At 51.4% G+C, this 19,240-nt stretch overlaps 1 protein-coding gene across 1 annotated transcript; it reads left to right on the top strand.

Moving 5' to 3' along the window:
* Window positions 1–2,297: 2,297 nt before the first annotated feature.
* FIS1 (fission, mitochondrial 1) lies at window positions 2,298–11,680 on the top strand. Its single transcript, XM_018572519.1, has 5 exons — window positions 2,298–2,390; window positions 7,367–7,499; window positions 7,615–7,691; window positions 8,752–8,857; window positions 11,321–11,680. Exons 1-5 carry the CDS (start codon window positions 2,346–2,348, stop codon window positions 11,413–11,415), a joined length of 456 nt encoding a protein of 151 aa, XP_018428021.1. The 5' UTR covers window positions 2,298–2,345; the 3' UTR covers window positions 11,416–11,680.
* Window positions 11,681–19,240: the final 7,560 nt, after the last annotated feature.

Raw genomic sequence — 19,240 nt, 5'->3', positions numbered from 1 at the left:
ACTGCGGAAAGGTTTTATCATTTTGCAACAACGCGACGACTTCATTAACATAATAAGATCACGACATAAAACAACCAGAATTTCGCAACCGGAGCCGGCTCAGTCACAGTACCGATGCCAAAAAAAAAATAACGTCCTTGGACAGCGCTGCTGCTAATGAACGTTCGATCGTTGCCGAAACTAAACTTTTCCTCCTGAAGTGAAACCATAGAAACAAAAAAGAAACAATTACATAGAGGGATTCACAGATCCCATTTTTTCCAGACCGATGCTTCTCCTCAAGTACTCGCCAATACCAATCACTGATACCTTTCTGTTACTGTCATGTGACCGTTTTTCTAAAACAATACAGACTAATGATTTGTCTGCGCCCCTGGTAGTTCTGCCACTGACTCCAAGCTGTAGAGGGACTGAAAATCCCAGCAATACATTATACATCAGTGGAGAATAATATTCTAGGGTCTCAGGTGGCTCTGCAGGGGTCTCAGGTGGCTGTGCGGGGTCTATGGTGGGCTGTGCAGAGTCTATGGTGGGCTGTGCGGGGTCTATGGTGGGCTGTGCGGGGTCTATGGGGGGCTGTGCGGGGTCTATGGTGGTCTATGGTGGGCTGTGCGGGGTCTATGGTGAGCTGTGCGGGGTCTATGGTGGGCTGTGCGGGGTCTCAGGTGGTTGTGCGGGGTCTATGGGGGGCTCTCCTCCAGGTGCTCTCCTCCCGGCTCTCTCCTCCAGGTGCTCTCCTCCCGGCTCTCTCCTCCAGGTGCTCTCCTCCCGGCTCTCTCCTCCAGGTGCTCTCCTCCCGGCTCTCTCCTCCAGGTGCTCTCCTCCCGGCTCTCTCCTCCAGGTGCTCTCCTCCCGGCTCTCTCCTCCAGGTGCTCTCCTCCCGGCTCTCTCCTCCAGGTGCTCTCCTCCCGGCTCTCTCCTCCAGGTGCTCTCCTCCCGGCTCTCTCCTCCAGGTGCTCTCCTCCCGGCTCTCTCCTCCAGGTGCTCTCCTCCCGGCTCTGTCCTCCAGGTGCTCTCCTCCCGGCTCTCTCCTCCAGGTGCTCTCCTCCCGGCTCTCTCCTCCAGGTGCTCTCCTCCCGGCTCTCTCCTCCAGGTGCTCTCCTCCCGGCTCTCTCCTCCAGGTGCTCTCCTCCCGGCTCTCTCCTCCAGGTGCTCTCCTCCCGGCTCTCTCCTCCAGGTGCTCTCCTCCCGGCTCTCTCCTCCAGGTGCTCTCCTCCCGGCTCTCTCCTCCAGGTGCTCTCCTCCCGGCTCTGTCCTCCAGGTGCTCTCCTCCCGGCTCTCTCCTCCAGGTGCTCTCCTCCCGGCTCTCTCCTCCAGGTGCTCTCTTCTTGGCTCTCTCCTCCCGGTCCTCTGTCCACCCAGCAACCCACAGTAACCACAATCCTTATCCAGAGTCTCCGGGCCGAATCCGGAGAGTTCCCGCCTGTGATAGGGAGCACAGGCTCTGACAGAGTACAATGGGGGAGGGGGGTGAACAGCGCTCCTATCCCAGTACAACTCATCGGCTCAACCAATCCACGGGGAGCGGATGTTCACCACAGCCAATCCCGGATCTGGCAGATCGATCAGCCCGCCCACCATCAGCTTCACATCCTCCTATAACATAATACTAGTTATATGGTCGCCATCTCTAATAGTCTCTGGTACCATGGGCAATTTTTAAAGCACTTTTATAACCCGCAGGCTGTCTCTTGTGACATGTCCTCCAGAACAGTCTCTTGTATAACCCTGGCAGCCTTCATCTGCATCTTTTATATTTTTGGCAGTCTCTTATAGTCTCTTGTAACCCATGAAAGCCTCTAATAGTCACTGATAACATGTGGACAGTCTGTATTCTGCTGCCGCGAGCTTGTTCACCTTTTGACTCCAGACTGAGGCCATACAGTACAAGTGACTGTTAAAGCGCCCCATCAATTCTACATGCTGGGAAAGGCCCCAGGCCTACAAGAGGAGGGGTATCAACCACCTCTGACAAGCCATCCACCGCAGCTGTTCACATTTATTCATTTCTATATCACACACAATTATTTCTGTCATCTTTGTGCTTCCTGAGGGCTGTGCCAGTGACAGGTCCTCTTCACTCTCACTACAAGGGCCTTTAAATGTCACACGACAGCCACTGTCACATGATCATTAGACGTCACTGCGTGGCGCGTACCAGGAACCAAAATGGCCGCCGACACCCACCCGGCACAGCGCTGGTGACGTAAACTGAGTAGAAATGACGACAGGAGAGGGCAGCTCTGCCCACACATAAGATGGCCGCTGTGACTAAGTGACGCTTGTGTTGAAGAGAGTGAAGGGGAAGGGTGCGTCTGTCATTCCGCTTCTTGCCCGGGATCGGGATGGAGGCCATACTCAATGACGTGGTGGCCGTGGAGGACCTGCTGGTGAGAGGGGGACGGGACTGTGACGTCACGTGATTAGTGGGGTACAGCACCATGCGGCTTGTATGGCGCTCGGTAACCCATAGCAACCTATGAGAGTTCGCTCTACTGAGGTCAGGTCAAGATGGCTGCTTATTAGTTGCTATGGGTTACCGTTGTGACAGGATTAGAGGGACGCTGATTTTTTGTGTTTTGGATGTGGGGGAAGGGTTAAACGGGCCCTCAGACTCTTATTACCATGTGTGTCCCCACTGTGGAGATTGTCCCTCACTTCCTGTACAGCTGACACAGCAAAAAGACGTAAACAGATTTAAAAAAAAAACACCCAACAGAGGTTCCGACTCCTCCCCCGCTGTCTGTGTACAACTAGAGAAAATACATCCGTCATGTTTTATTACAGTCTGTGACCCCGCTTGGGAGATTTCACCCCACTTCCTGTCCCTGTGACAGAAGGGCAGGAAATGGGAGTGGTAGCCATTGGGGAAGGAAGGCCTAGAAATTAGGATTGTCACAGGGATAGGAAGACACTGACCAGAATAATGACCTGACAGAGTTCCTTCCATATTGTCCTGATAAATGTGTTTTTATGTTTTACCCCTGTGTCCCCGGTGGAGAGATTTCACCTCACTTCCTGTCCAGTTGACACAACAGGAAGTAAGACTTCACTCGCATACTATCAGACATTCAAGTTTTCGACTTGTAACGGAACATGAACCTTTCCCGAATCCTCCGACCCCTGACCTCGTACCCTCTACCCCCTGTCACATGACCCCAGTTGTCGCACACTCCTCTTCCTGTCGTATGACCCCCAGACGTCGTACCCCGTGTCGTATGACCCCAGACGTCGTACCCCGTGTCGCATGACCCCCAGACGTCGCCCCCCGTGTCGCATGACCCCCAGACGTCGCCCCCCGTGTCGCATGACCCCCAGACGTCGCCCCCCGTGTCGCATGACCCCCAGACGTCGCCCCCCGTGTCGCATGACCCCCAGACGTCGCCCCCCGTGTCGCATGACCCCCAGACGTCGCCCCCCGTGTCGCATGACCCCCAGACGTCGCCCCCCGTGTCGCATGACCCCCAGACGTCGCCCCCCGTGTCGCATGACCCCCAGACGTCGCCCCCCGTGTCGCATGACCCCCAGACGTCGCCCCCCGTGTCGCATGACCCCCAGACGTCGCCCCCCGTGTCGCATGACCCCCAGACGTCGCCCCCCGTGTCGCATGACCCCCAGACGTCGCCCCCCGTGTCGCATGACCCCCAGACGTCGCCCCCCGTGTCGCATGACCCCCAGACGTCGCCCCCCGTGTCGCATGACCCCCAGACGTCGCCCCCCGTGTCGCATGACCCCCAGACGTCGCCCCCCGTGTCGCATGACCCCCAGACGTCGCCCCCCGTGTCGCATGACCCCCAGACGTCGCCCCCCGTGTCGCATGACCCCCAGACGTCGCCCCCCGTGTCGCATGACCCCCAGACGTCGCCCCCCGTGTCGCATGACCCCCAGACGTCGCCCCCCGTGTCGCATGACCCCCAGACGTCGCCCCCCGTGTCGCATGACCCCCAGACGTCGCCCCCCGTGTCGCATGACCCCCAGACGTCGCCCCCCGTGTCGCATGACCCCCAGACGTCGCCCCCCGTGTCGCATGACCCCCAGACGTCGCCCCCCGTGTCGCATGACCCCCAGACGTCGCCCCCCGTCGCATGACCCCCAGACGTCGTACCCCCGTGTCACATGACCTCAGCATGTGCATGATATTGATCAGAGGAGAGAATTTATTGATCACAAATGTGTTTCTGCAATCCTTCTGTGTTGTAATTCCGGGTCGGGTCCACCAGGTGGCGGCAGATGAGCAGTGCCAAGTCCTGTGTGTGTCAGCCGAGCTCTGATCATCCTACAGGACACAGAGGAGTCACAGAGGAGCCCCACACTAGCCCCTCACCCCCCTCCGACCTGCAGGAGGCGCCTCCTGAGGATCCCCACACTGCCCCCTCACCCCCCTCTGACCTGCAGCAGTTTCCCCGGCTCCTGAGGATCCCCACACTGCCCCCTCACCCCCCTCTGACCTGCAGCAGTTTCCCCGGCTCCTGAGGATCCCCACACTGCCCCCTCACCTCCCTCTGACCTGCAGCAGTTTCCCCGGCTCTATATTCCGCCCTCCCTTGTGTGTGGTTGTGGTGCCCTGTGTGTGCCAGCGCTGTGTGTACAGACACTTGTCGGCGTGTTGGGTAAACACTCCTCTCCGGGTCACGGCACTTCCATCTATAAGACGGAGCTCTGCGCCAGGCCGCGATTAAGGTGATCCCCGAGGATAGGGATGTCATGATGCCTGACTCTGGGCTGCAGTCAACAACCACCCCTGCCACTCCCTCTCCCCGCCCCCTTGAGGAAGTCCCATACCATGCCCCATGTGTCGATCCCACGGCCTTCTGTGGTGCAAGTTTTCACTGTCCTTGCTGAGCCTGTAATTACCAATGTGGATGTGTCCTGAGGTCAGAGATGATTGGAGATGGTCCCATAGACTTCTATGGGGCTGTACCCCTGAGGTTGGAGATGACCAGTTATGGTCCTATAGGCTCCTACTTGTGTTGTACCTCCAGGCCAGAGATGATCACACATGGTTCCATAGACTTCTACAGGGATGTGTCCTGAGGTCAGACATTATCGAAGATGGCCACTTAGACCTCTACAGGGATGTGTCCTGAGGTCGGACTTTATCGAAGATGGCCACTTAGACCTCTACAGGGATGTGTCCTGAGGTCGGACTTTATCGAAGATGGCCACTTAGACCTCTACAGGGATGTGTCCTGAGGTCGGACTTTATCGAAGATGGCCACTTAGACCTCTACAGGGATGTGTCCTGAGGTCGGACTTTATCGAAGATGGCCACTTAGACCTCTACAGGGATGTGTCCTGAGGTCGGACTTTATCGAAGATGGCCACTTAGACCTCTACAGGGATGTGTCCTGAGGTCGGACTTTATCGAAGATGGCCACTTAGACCTCTACAGGGATGTGTCCTGAGGTCGGACTTTATCGAAGATGGCCACTTAGACCTCTACAGGGATGTGTCCTGAGGTCGGACTTTATCGAAGATGGCCACTTAGACCTCTACAGGGATGTGTCCTGAGGTCGGACTTTATCGAAGATGGCCACTTAGACCTCTACAGGGATGTGTCCTGAGGTCGGACTTTATCGAAGATGGCCACTTAGACCTCTACAGGGATGTGTCCTGAGGTCGGACTTTATCGAAGATGGCCACTTAGACCTCTACAGGGATGTGTCCTGAGGTCGGACTTTATCGAAGATGGCCACTTAGACCTCTACAGGGATGTGTCCTGAGGTTGGAGATGATCGGAGATGGACACTTAGACCTCCTATAGGGACTGTGTCCTGAGATTGGAGATGATCAGAGATGGCCACTTAGACCTCTATAGGGACTGTGTCCTGAGATTGGAGATGATCGGAGATGGCCACTTAGACCTCTATAGGGACTGTGTTCCGTGGTTGGAGACAATCAGAGATGGCCGTATAGACATCTCCAGGCTGTGTCCTGAGATTGGAGGTGGTCCCATAGACTTCTGTAGGAAATGCATCCTGAGTTTGGAGACATCCAGAGATGGTGCCAAAGTGCACTGTGTTTTAAATGAGTGAAGTGTTTGTCTGACTCCTCCACTGGTTTCATGGGTCACCGGAAGTCTCTGCCTTGGTAACTACCTGACATGCTCCCTCCCAGCCCCTAGGTCTACATAACAGCCTCAGACAATGAAGCCCTTTGGTTGTGTCTATGAAACCAGCCGTGTAACTCTTCTCCATCCACCAGATGCTGGCAGTTCACTTTTGGAGGTAGCGAATCTCCAAACTTTCCCAACACTTGGCCAATGATCAATCCCTCCCAGCCATGTAAATAGTGTCACGTGGGTGGAGATGTCTCTGGATGTCCTCGTCCCACACAGAGACAATGATTCCTGACCTCTGATTCACACGATCCCCGCGGCTCCCTCCCTCCCGGGGTGACTCATTTCTGGTTTCTGTGTGTTTTGGCAGCAAGGAAATGTCTTCTCCTAGTTGGCTTCTTTCTAAAGCCCAGACCCAGGCAAGAGTGGATGGAGTGGCGGAAGAGTCGGAGCCTCTGTCGGGTTCTTAGTGCTGTTTGTATACCCGCTGGAGAGATTCACTCTCACTTCCTGTCAGGATAGGAAGTCATGAGATGACTCTCAATCGGGGACATAGACTGTAGCGTGTTCTTAGGAGAATGCAGTAAATATTCAGAAGGGTATTATTTGCACCTTTTGTGGTAATGATGACACATTGGCACATAGTGGACCCCTTAGGCCTGATTACCATGGGGCAATTTGGGATTCCCAAGTGTCCCGTTTAGATGCAGCTGCTGTCACTCATTCTAGTTAGTGATTCAGAGACAGCGGCTGCATCTGTACGCGATGCTCTGCTACATGTGGATTGGAAGAGATAACTGTTCCTGGATGCATCTATCACGTACCATTGCATGCAGAGTGCCGCTTCAAGATGCTGTCGCCCGATCATTAGCTAGACTTGAGTGACAGCGACCGCATCTAAATGGGAGGAATGCCGCAGGAATCCCAAATGGCCCTGTGGGAATGAAGCCTAAGTATACTGACATGATATCTGATACTCGGCCTTCTAGTCCCTAGCGATCCTGTAGAACCCTAACCTGGAACGTTGTGTCTGTACGGTGACGTCTCCCGGGGAGCTGACCACCATGTTTGTGTCTGTACGGTGACGTCTCCCGGGGAGCTGACCGCCATGTTTGTGTCTGTACAGTGACGTCTCCCGGGGAGCTGACCGCCATGTTTGTGTCTGTCCGGTGACGTTCTCTCCCGGGGAGCTGACCGCCATGTTTGTGTCTGTACGGTGACGTTCTCTCCCGGGGAGCTGACCGCCATGTTTGTGTCTGTATGGTGACGTTCTCTCCCGGGGAGCTGACCGCCATGTTTGTTCTGCAGAAATTTGAGAAGAAGTACCTGGCCGAGGTGTCCTCGGGTTCGCTGAGTAAAAGCACCCAGTTCGAGTACGCCTGGTGTCTGATCCGCAGCAAGTACTCCGCCGACATCCAGAAAGGGGCGGGGCTTCTAGAAGGTGAGCGGGACATTATATGAAGATCTATCGCATCGCCTACAATGCTTTGTACATGTGGTGACACCACCGCTCTGCAGATAGACGATATATTTGATCTTTATTTATGTTTTTTCAGATCTTTTGCCAAAGGGAGGTAAAGACGAGCAGCGGGATTATCTCTTCTACCTGAGTGTAGCTCATTACAGGTTAAAGGTGAGCCGGGGAAGATGAGTTCTTTTGTTCTCTTCCTGATTCGTGTTTTACTACAACGGGGTACATTAGATGCCACTTTCCATGCTCTGGTGTGATCTCCATCTCCCCATCAACAGTCCCCGCACCAGGACATGGAGGCCCAGCATAGAGAAGGGAGCGCTGGGAGAGGTCAGAGTTCTGCTTCAGACGGAGTTCACATCAGGATTTAAATCATATTCCTCCTCTTACATAAGCTCCATCACCACAAGAGACCAATGCTGTGCCAGGAGTAGCCAGAGCACTGTGCAACCGAAGGGAAGGTACACTATAGGGCCAAAGGTTGTGATCACATGACCATCACATATACCTGTATGGCCAAAGGTATTATTATACAGTATTTATATAGCGCCAACAGTTTGTGCAGCGCTTTACAATATAAGGAAGACATTACAATCACAATGCAATTCAAGACAAGATGGTAAGGAGGGCCCGGCCCTGAGGGCTTACAATCTAAAAGGGAGGGGGAAATGAAACATGAGGAGGGAGCTGTGTGGGGATGAATTATTTGAGAATGTGAAGGTTCATTGGTTAGGTCGAGGTGGGATCGGCTTCCCTGAAGAGATGAGTCTTTAGGTCATCACGGTGACAAGGGAGCATGGAGCCTCCTTCCCGGCCAATCAGGAAGCCGGGTGGCGTGTAGTGACTCGCCACCCCTCTTTGCTAATGGGACTATCGGGGAGTACCCAAAAAATATATATATCGGTACTCATATCCGATACTGAAAAGCCGGCATCGGTGCATCCCTAGTCTCCCATATTACAGAACAAGTCCAGCTGAATGTGGCTACTACTAGCTATACACCTACGTCCAGAGCAGTCACGCATGTCTGTGCCATGGTAATTCTGTACACCATCCATGCAGGCCACCGGCATGTCTAGGATTAGCCTGACATTCATTGAAACGTATATTAATGCCACATGGTGAAGCGATATCGGGGGTTGGGTTCCAATATCTTCTGGGTCCTACTGGAAGTTCTGTAAGGCCATTCTTGGCGTAACTTCTCCCTATCTCTGCCCACCAGGAATACGAGAAAGCTCTGAAGTACGTCCGCACGCTTCTCCAGAAAGAACCCAAGAACACGCAGGCCCAGGACCTGGAGAAGGTCATCGAGAAGAAGATGCAGAAAGGTGAGCAGGGTGACGCATTATGGGCAGGCATGGAGTTCTGATATTACATGGATGGGTCAGAGGTCACTGGACACTGGCAATTGCTTCTAATGCCAACCTCTGATCCTCATGGCCCAGCATCCCCCATCTCCAGTGTTCATATCAGCTTCATATAACAGATGATTGTCATTAACGGAGAACTATGGGGTCAGGGCTTTTCCCCATAGTTCTCCTTAGGGTAACGGGAGGACACAAACTAGCGTCCTCCCGTCACCCTAGGCTCAGTATATAGGGAGCCACAGCTCGCAGTATACTGAGACGCTGTTTCATTGTCACAGGTCGGCTAGAACTATGAGGTGAGTGAAAAGCCTTCACCTCATAGTTCTCCTTTTAAAGTGATTGATAACCCTGATATTAATGTTCTGCACTCCTTTAGTACTGAGCTCTGTTGTACACGGTGCTTCTTCTTCACTCTCATTTAGTAGCCAATACCTGGTGATCCCGCCAGTTCCCCTCTTCTCCTGGCCCAATCTGACCACACGGAGGCGGAGCTACAGGAACCTGGGACCATGCACCGTGAGCTGGTTGCTCTACTTTGTCAGCTGTACTCTACTTGATTGACCACAGCATCCCCCCCCCCCCCCTCAAACACTTACCCCAAAGGAAGTAGGCCGTGCGGTCACATGATATCACGTAGGTAGAGTCCATAGCCCCATGAAAGCTATGACCTGAGTGAAGGGAAAGGAGAGTATATGACTCTGGGCAGGGAGGTTGAAGGGAACCTTTGCTGTGCTCGGTGTGAACACATATGGGTTCTCCAGCAGCTCATCGGGTCATTGTCTGCACCTGCTGGTTCTGTAAAGGACTGAATCCTGAGGAAATGAATGTGTTGCAGAGATGTGTTGAATATGTTTCTCTCCTATTTTCTCCTGCCATTCGGTTCGAATATTTATTCACATTCCCTGAAATACAGATGACCACTAGAGGGAGCGCCTACAATTCTGAATGCTAGAATATGATATATACACCGATCAGCCATAACATTATCACCACCCCGCCTAATACTGAGGTCCCCCTTCTGACCCGCCCAGGCATGGACTCCACTAGACCTCTGAAGGTGCGCTGTGGTATCTGGCACCAAGCAGTCAGTAGCAGATACCATAAATCCTGTAGGTTGTGAGGTGATCGGCCTCCATGGATCAGACTGGTTTTCCAGAACATCCCACAGATGATCGATTTGGACTGAGATCGGGAGAATTTGGAGGCCGAGTCATCACCTCAAACTTGTTGTGTTCCTCAAACCATTCTTCATCCATGTTTGCAGTGTGGCAGGGCGCATTATCCTGCTGAAAGAGACCACTGCCATCAGGGAATACCAGCGGGGGGGGGGGGGCGGCTTGGTCAGTGACAATGTTCAGGTCGGTGGTACGTGTCACAGTGACATCCACATGAATGGGTGGAATCGAGGTGTCCCAGCAGAACAAAGCATGTGACAACCCGCCGGGTTGTCTTCTTCCCATAGTACATCCTGGTGCCGTCTCTTTCTCAGGTAAGCGACATGCGCACCCGGCCATCCACGTGATGTACAGCAGACTAGAGCTGCAGCTAACGATTATTTTCAAAATCGATTAGTTAGCCGATTATTAAGTTCGGTTAATCGGATAAACACAAAAAAAAAAATCAAAAATGGCTCCAGTGATGGGACTACTAGTTTGTATTGAGATTGTAGTCCATCACAGGAGCAAGCTTGGAGCGGTGGTTGTGTGGAGCCGTGAACAGGGCCAACTGATCGGAAGCCGATTAATCGATTATTGAAAAAGTTGACAACTTTTTCAATAATCGATTATAATCGATTATGTCGATTAGTTGTTGCAGCCCTACAGCAGACCAGGCCACCTTCCATTGCTCTGTGTTCCAGTTCTGATGCTCACGTGCCCATCGTAGGTGCTTTTGGCACTGGTCAGCATGGGCACCTTGACTGGTCTGTGGCTACACAGCCCCATGGCTTTCCCTCCTCCTGTCCATCAATGAGCCTTGGCCACCCATGACCCAGTCACCAGTGCACTGGTTTTTCTTCCTTGGACCACTTTTTTGCTCGGTCCTGACCACTGCAGACTGAGAACATCCCACAAGAGCTGCAGTTTTGGAGTTGCTCTGACCCTGTCGTCTAGACGTCACAATTTGGTCCCTCAAATCCTCACACTGGTCCATTGTTTCTGCTTCCAACACATCAACCTCAGGGACAAAATGTTCACTTGTTGCCTAATATACCCCTCCCCCACTTCCAGGTGTCATTGTAAGCAGATAATGCTATTTACTTCACCTCTCAGAGGTCAGAATGTTATGGCTGATCGGTGTATGTGAGACTCGGCAGCAGGGTGTATGACCTCTGCAGAGAGGCCGCTGCTTCCTCTGCATTTAGAATGTTTTTTGTTAAGTTGAACGTTCATTTAATGTACTCACACAAGTCTCCTCCTCTTCCAGATGGGCTCGTCGGCATGGCCATCGTCGGCGGCATAGCGGTCGGAGTGGCGGGCCTCGCCGGCCTCATCGGTCTGGCCGTCGCCAAGTCTAAATAAAACGTAGCCAGCCAAGGCCTTGTTTTCTGTTAACCGTAGTAACCAACCTCTTGTAACCACACGATTCAGTGACGACCACGTCATCCACTTGTTGAGTCCAGAGAAGATTGTAGAGGCGGAGTCAGATCCTCATCCAAAAAACAGCAAAATCTCCAAACCCTTCCATAATTCTGCAGCGTTAACCTGCCGATCACTGTGATCCTCAGACGATCCTCGTCACGCACCGCCACCGTCCTCTATTCATAACGTGCCGTAAAACATTTTTTTTCTTACATATGGATCTTCCAGGAAATGTCCACCAAATGATTTTTTTGCTTGATTTAAAACGTTTTGATTAACTGAGAAATGTTTTCTAATATACTCGCTCTGTCAATTCTATAATTATAGTTATTTATCTCTTCCCGGTCGTGCCCCCAAGTCTTTTGTCAGTGGGCGGAGCTTTTCATAGCGCAGGTCATTTAGGACCGTACACTCCCTCCTTAAAGCAAGACCCGTCCTCAGATATATTAGTTCACGTTAAAAGAGAACTATGGCCCAAACTTTTTTTGCCCATAGTTCTCTTCACGGTCACAAGAGGACATCTACGAATGCCCTCCGGTGACCCTAAACTCAGTATATAGCGGGCTGTTGCCCGCTATATGCTGAGAGCGCAGAGCTGCGCTGCAGCTGGGATGGATCCCGACAATACTATCGGAATCCACCACGCTGGCTGATTGACAGTTTGCTCTGCCCGCCCCCCTCCCCCGTCCGTTCCTCCAGTCAGTGCTGGAGGATCGAAGAGGGGACGGGGGGGGGGAATCCCTGCAGGGAGTGATGACTGACGGTCACCGCTCACTGCAGGGAGAGGATTGGAAAGTCAGTGATTGTGGTGCGTGTTCGCTGAGTTCCAGATCGCTAGAGCCGACCAGTGACAGCTGAGGAAATGCCTGCAGCAGACTGATGACATCATCCTAGCCAAGGCAATGTGTTGGGTTGATTTTTTTTTTTTTTCGGTGGAACTTTTCTAAACAAATATACATTTCCTGGGTCTGGGTCTTGTCACCATACTGCAGGTCAGCTCCGCCCCTCTATCCCACAGGACAACCCCTGTCTAATAATAATTTCCCCCCCCCCCCCCCCCCTCTCTATGGATGTTCTGCTTTTGTCCTCGCTCTGGACTTCCTTGTCTAGATTTAGTTTTTCTACTCTGTGTTCCAGCATGTCTCTGCATTGCTACAAAACCAAGGCATCCCGGGAGTAGGAGGGATTATCCCGGACTGGTCCACAGCTTTTCCTGTTTGCCGTTGTCCAAACCTCCTGCAGGTGGCAGTATAACCTGAAGGTTAAAGACTTTTGGTGTCCCTCAATAGTTTCCAAAAAAAGGGGTTTTACAAGGAGTACAAAAATTCTATTTTATTGTGGACGAGGGGTGGTGGGGGGATGGAGGGATGAGATGGGATCATATTTGGCTACTTGGATGAAGAGTACAAAAATTCTAGTTCATTGGGGATTGAGCGATTTGAGGTGGGATACTGTTTGGATACTTGGAGTTGGGCTTTATCTAAAGCAGGGGTAGCCAAACTCCGGCCCTCCAGCTGTGGTGAAAATACAAATCCCATGATGCATCTCTCTCTGGGAGTCGTGGCTGTGAGAATCTCGCAATGCCTCATGGGATTTGTAGTTCCACCACAGCTGGAGGGCCGGAGTTTGGCTACCCCTGATCTAAAGGGTTCATTACTTTCCGAGTCCCTGACACTGAACAGACAGGTCAAGAATTCTGATGTTCCTTTGACTTGATGAACTGCTTGTTTGTTCCATGTCAGGGACTCGCATCGCTGGGGTCAAAGGCAGACATAGAACTTCCAGCAATAGGCCGCCAAACGCAGCGCCGGTATGTCTTTTATGCCGGCGTTACATCTTTTATTCATTGGCTCGGAGGACACATGGGCATTGTTGTGCTGACACATGGGCATTGTTGTGCTCTTCCTGGTAACGTTAGACCGCGATTCATTATCGGGGCCCCCGCCGTAATCACCCTCTATTTGTCCTCCTGATCGGCGCTGAAGCTGTAGTCACGTAACGTGTGCGAGGATGGAGACAACACGGAACCCGGGATCAATATTTGGAGGCGTGTTGTGTCTGAGGTCGTCAAGGTTCGGCTTCATTGTGCTGAGAGACAATGAGGGCGATCGCAGCCAAAATGACCTCACTAAGCAAACAAGAATTTTTTCACGGTGAGGTAATTTTGGCTGCAGAGTTGATGAACGGAAGGTGATGAGGACTACCGTAGTGTCTTCTCTACCAGATTGCTCCAACCAGAAGTCCCACATCGTACAAGTCGCAGATGAAGGTTTATGTTCAAATAAGCTCAATACATTCCCGGCGCCTCAAAACAAAACGCGTGCAAAGTCTTCCAGTTCACTTTTCTAGAAAGCAGCCACAGCTTGAGTTGCAAAGTGTCGCCTGCCAGCATGTCGTCGAATCCTTGCCATTTGTGTGGAAGCAGTGGTCACTCTACAGGGATCTGATACTCCTCAGACACAGCTAGAGCTCTGCAATCGGCAAAGTTCACGCTCCCTACTGATTGGAGAGGTCTTGACTGAGCAGGAAGTGTGTGAGACCTCTGTAGAGGGATCACTGCTTCCACACAAAGAGCAAGGGTCTGTCTCTACGGCATGCTGGCAGGGGACAGGCCTTTCTCCAGGCTGTGGCTTGTGATGCATCTAGTCCTCACTTAAAGGAGAACTATGAGGTGAGTGGAAATCACTCAGCCTCCTAGTTCGAGCCGACGTGTGACAATTAAACTGTCACACGTCGGCTCAATAGATCGGGACGTGAGTGAACACATACTGTCCGCTCACTTCTCGATCATGTCCCTGCAGAAAGCTGTGTCTGTCACTCACGGCTCTCTGCAGGGATTCTCCCCACGCCGATCCTCCAGCGCTGACTGGCGGAGGGGGCGGTTACAGCTGGCTCTGCCACTAGATAGGCAGGGCCAGCTGGGTCGTTCCAGACAGTAATGTTGGGATCCGTCCTGGCTGCGGCGGCCTCGGTATACCGCGAGCTGTAGACCGCTATATAATGAGCTTTGGGTCCCGGGAGGAGGTTAGTTTATGTCCCTTATCGTAAGGTGTGTGGAAGCCGTGCGACCTCTACTACTGTAAGGTCGCACGACTTTAAACTTACGGACATGTTCGAAAACCCGCCGAGCATCGTATGATGTTCGGCGGGTTTGTGGCATGTCCGTACGATAACAGCCGTACAGACCGGTGTGCGCAATCGCACACTGCCCGTTCGGCATTGCGGTCATCGGAAGCCGATCATCGCAAGTACGATCTGCCTGTCCAAGATAGACAGATCGTACGTTTTTTTTTAACTACCTTACAACCATCGCAAGACAAGTCTAGCGATGGTTGTAAGGTGTGTGCCCAGCCTATGGAGAACTACACTTACCTCCATAGTTCTCCTTTTTAAAGACCGAGTTCCTTTCCTACGACTAGGTCGTTAAACGAGGAACTGTAAATGGCACTGTAGTGTTGGAGATGTAAATACAGTACTTACCGGGAATAGTAGAGAACGGGGTACAGTACTGTATGCAAGATGAAGACGGTGAGACGCCGCACTGCCACGTACCGTCGGAGAGCTGGTTGTAAGTACGAGTGGCCGCTATACAGGTGGGTTGTTAAGTGAGGAATGGCTGTACTAAGTTCTGTATACTTCAGATGTCTGGATCACACAGCAGATGGGATGTGTCTACTCCACCTCCTGTACATGATCGCATTGTCATGTGTGGTATCAAAGTGACGGTTATTCTCTTCTGCATGTGTACAACCAATAATGTGATTTTTATCACACCAGGAGTTATGAAATATGACTGATATTGGCCAATTGGAGGGTCTGATCGGGCCATCTTCTGGTCAAGTGACACCGGATGTAAATGGATCAAGCCCTGGGCTACAATCCCCCAATAAGCCAACCGTGGAAACACCATACTGGGGGGAATGTTTTAACAATAGGTTTGATATGCTTAATGACCAATGCTCTGGTTAAGGTGCTGATGCGTACTGTTTAGGTCACCGCTAAGGTCTTAACGGCACTGCTACTGGGGCCTAATAGAAGTCTTTTGAAGTGTAATAGAAGGTCTCTGCTAAAGGGGTCAGGAGCCCAGTGATGTGCAATGTGATACAAAAGATTTAGGAATCAGATCGAGTGATGCAAACTTGCAATTTTTCAAGATTGTGCCTCATTCGCTGCTTGATTGGGGGGCTTCTCAGACCTTTATTATTTTCCCAATAAGCTCTGGAATTTGCTGAGATAGTTCTAGACTGTTCTCGAACTCCCCAATGGCTCATCAACCAGCACAGATCAGTCCAGTGCTGCCACCCTTTCATCCCCATCTTCTGAAACACTAAGTGCTCCATCGGGGATGTGTGAAATGAGGACACCACGCGTCAACTAGTTAAATCCCAACCCCAAGCTCACCTCTTCCACCGCCCACTCAACTCCCACTTCTGTTAGGCTTCCTGGCCGTGCTTTACACTTTCCCTCTATATCTACCTTTTGGGTTGTGCAGGGTCCTCTATCTCAGCAGCTCTTCATCTGGTGGTGGGCAGGTGTCAATGATGCAGCGATGCTGGAGACGGCACCAGAAAGGAAGCTAGTATTGCAGCCTGAGCTTCATTTTGCTTATTTTTACGGCTCCTGGGGCATCATTAGGAAAAGGTTATCCTGGAGTCGGGCTTTACGATTTCATCAGCCGTTAAAAATATTGGTAGATGCACTCCCCCCTTCTTTGTAAAGCACAAGAATACTTACCTGGCCCCTTCAGGCTTCCTCTCCACTGGCCAACTGGTCCCACCAAGCTGCTTCTGAGTGTTGATCAATCATCAATACATTCAATGCAAATGCTGCAGTCCTACGTTATACATGAGGGTGTTGAGGGCCCATCTGTATTCCAAGGCTTGAGTGGAGATTAGAAATGGGCTAGCTGCCGGGTAAGCAAGGAGTAGGGTACGTAGTGGTCTTCTTTACCTCCGCATTGGTCTCCTTTGCCTCCCCTCATTAGCAATTTGTGTTACCAAGCAATTGAACAGGCGTACCTAATAAAATGGCCGGTGAGTGTATCTGCATATACTGTAACTACGTGCCCGGTTATTTGAAGTCAGCGAGAGGTCAATTTACATTATACGTGGCTTGTTTGTAATTCAGGAATGCACTTTCACCAAAATGACATAGAAAGCTCCGCTTCCCTTAAAGGTTCCTCTTAGTATTCAAACCCAACCTTTATCCAGGCATGCAGCTTGGGCAGCAAACGTGCCCCCGGTCCCCCACCCGGTTCCTGTCCTTGTCTGGGCTCACAGTATGGCAGCACCAAACTTCACGTACATATTATTTGAGCGCCGTTTTTTGAAGCAGTAAGGACCGCCCACCACTGCTGGACAAGAAGCAGGACCCATTACTTCACCAGGCTAAAAAAAAAAAGCTATTGTTAGGTCCCCCCCCTTTCTTTGTAAAGCAGAAGAATACTTACCTTGCCCCTTCAGGCTTCCTCTCCACTGGCCAACTGGTCCCACCAAGCTGCTTCTGAGTGTTGATCAAGCAGGAGCTCCTTCACCAACATCAATACATTCAGTGCAAATGCAGCAGTACTACGTTATACATGTGTTGAGGGCCCATCTGTATTCTAAGGCTTGAGTGGAGGTTAGAAATGGGCTAGCTGTAGGGGTAAGCATTGGTCTCCTTTGCCTCCCCTCAAGATCAAAAAGCTATTGTTAGATGCCCCCCTCCCCCACCTTCTTTGTAAAGCAGAAGAATACTTACCTTGCCCCTTCAGGCTTCCTCTCCACTGGCCAACTGGTCCCACCAAGCTGCTTCTGAGTGTTGATCAAGCAGGAGCTCCTTCACCAACATCAATACATTCAATGCAAATGCAGCAGTACTACGTTATACATGAGTGTTGAGGGCCCATCTGTATTCTAAGGCTTGACTGGAGGTTCGAAATGGCCTAGCTGCCGGGTAAGCAAGGAATAAGGTAAGCATTGGTCTTAACCCCCCAAGCTAAAAAAAGACCCTTACTATACGGTGGGGAAGGGCATCTGAATGTTATTTTTAAAGGTTGATCGGAGCGTGGGCAGGAAATCGGTGACCTCAGATGGCACGGCTGCTTGTCAGAGAAGAAAAACCTCTTTTGGTGATGCGGCTTCCTCCTAACTGACGTCAATCATGACCAGAAATTGTACGGCGGATGTATCCGTAGCCACAAAGACCCCTTTCTTAAAAGCGTCGCAGCCATCGGAGAGTCTACACGGGCCGCCATTGATACTTCTGTCCCTGTAGGATGTTCTGCAGGGAGATGATTTTTTTTTTACATATAAAGGGACATTGTGATAGCAGCTAACACTTGTGCTGGTCGAAGAACCGGTTTCACCTCCACGGGCCGGGAATAATGCTCAGATTGTATTGATTACACGATTACGCTTGCAGCTTGTGTACATAGAACGTGATTACAACAAATGGGGTTTGTTTTTGGTTTTTTTCCCCCCCTTTCCTTTTATCCATTTGCATCAACCAGGATGTGAGTTGCGGCAATATCAGGAAACGATTAAAAAGACTCTCGGAATGTATTTGGGAAAAGAAAATGCTGCGCGTCGTCACGGTTGTGGTTGCTGGTCACCTGCCACGTTCAAGTCCATAAATGCCCCAAGGCCCATGCAGCGCGCATAATTATAGCGGTAATTACACTCACCGGCCACTTTATTAGGTACACCTTGCCAGTACCGGGTTTGACCCCCCTTTTGCCTTCAGAACCGCCTTCATTCTTCCTGGCATAGATTCAATAAGGCGTTGGAAACATTCCTCAGAGATTTTGGTCCATATTGACGTGATGGCATCACGGGTCCAAAGGGTGCCAAGAAAATATCCCCCACACCATTACACCACCACCAGCCTGAACCGTTGATACCAGGCAGGATGGATCCACGCTTTCATGTTGTTTACGCCAAATTCTGACCCGACCATCTGAATGTCGCAGCTGACATCGAGACTCGTCAGACCAGGCAAATGTTTTTTCCAATCTTCTATTGTCCAATTTTGGTGATCCTGTGAGAATTGTAGCCTCCGTTTCCTGTTCTTAGCTGGCCGGAGTGGCACTCGTTGTGGTCTTCTGCTGCTGTAGCCCATCTGCTTCAAGGTTGGCTGTGTTGTGCGTTCAGAGATGGTATTCTGCAGACCTCGGATGTAACGAGGGGTTATTTGAGTTACTGTTGCCTTTCTATCATCTCCAACCAATCTGCCCATTCTCCTCCGACCTCAACAAGGCAGTTTCGTCCACACAGCTGCCGCTCACTGGATATTTTCTCTTTCGGACCATTCTCTGTAAACCCGAGAGATGGTTGTGTGTGAAAATCCCAGAAGATCAGCAGTTGCTGAAATACTCAGACCAGCCTGTCTGCCACCAACAACTTCTGGGTATGAGCGGCCTTGGTATACTCCCCCTTGGCTTCCCATAAAGCAACTCTCAGCAATTTCTCAAAATCCTACACAAGACATGGGGGGTGGGGGGGAGAGCTTTAGTTATAGAGTGGAGGAGAGGAGATATCACATGGGCTAAATCAACTTCTTCCACAGCTCCAGTAGGAGCTTCCCGCTTCAGTTCCAAGCTCTGATTTCCCTGGATGCCTTTGCTGTGGAGTCTCACTCTTCTCCATTAAGTAGAAAGAAGGAAAGCCCCTTTGTAATGGATGCTTGTGGGTGGAGTTGGGAACGGAGGTGCAGAGATTTTACTCCAGGGAGATGCCCCTTGCCCTTGTGTGCATGTTATTATCCTACAACATATACACTGAGTGGC

The sequence above is a fragment of the Nanorana parkeri genome, unplaced genomic scaffold (assembly GCF_000935625.1).
Source record: "Nanorana parkeri isolate BGI_ZX_2015 unplaced genomic scaffold, ASM93562v1 scaffold2055, whole genome shotgun sequence".
Lineage (NCBI taxonomy): Eukaryota > Metazoa > Chordata > Amphibia > Anura > Dicroglossidae > Nanorana > Nanorana parkeri.
This window is presented reverse-complemented; position numbering and strand designations above follow the sequence as displayed.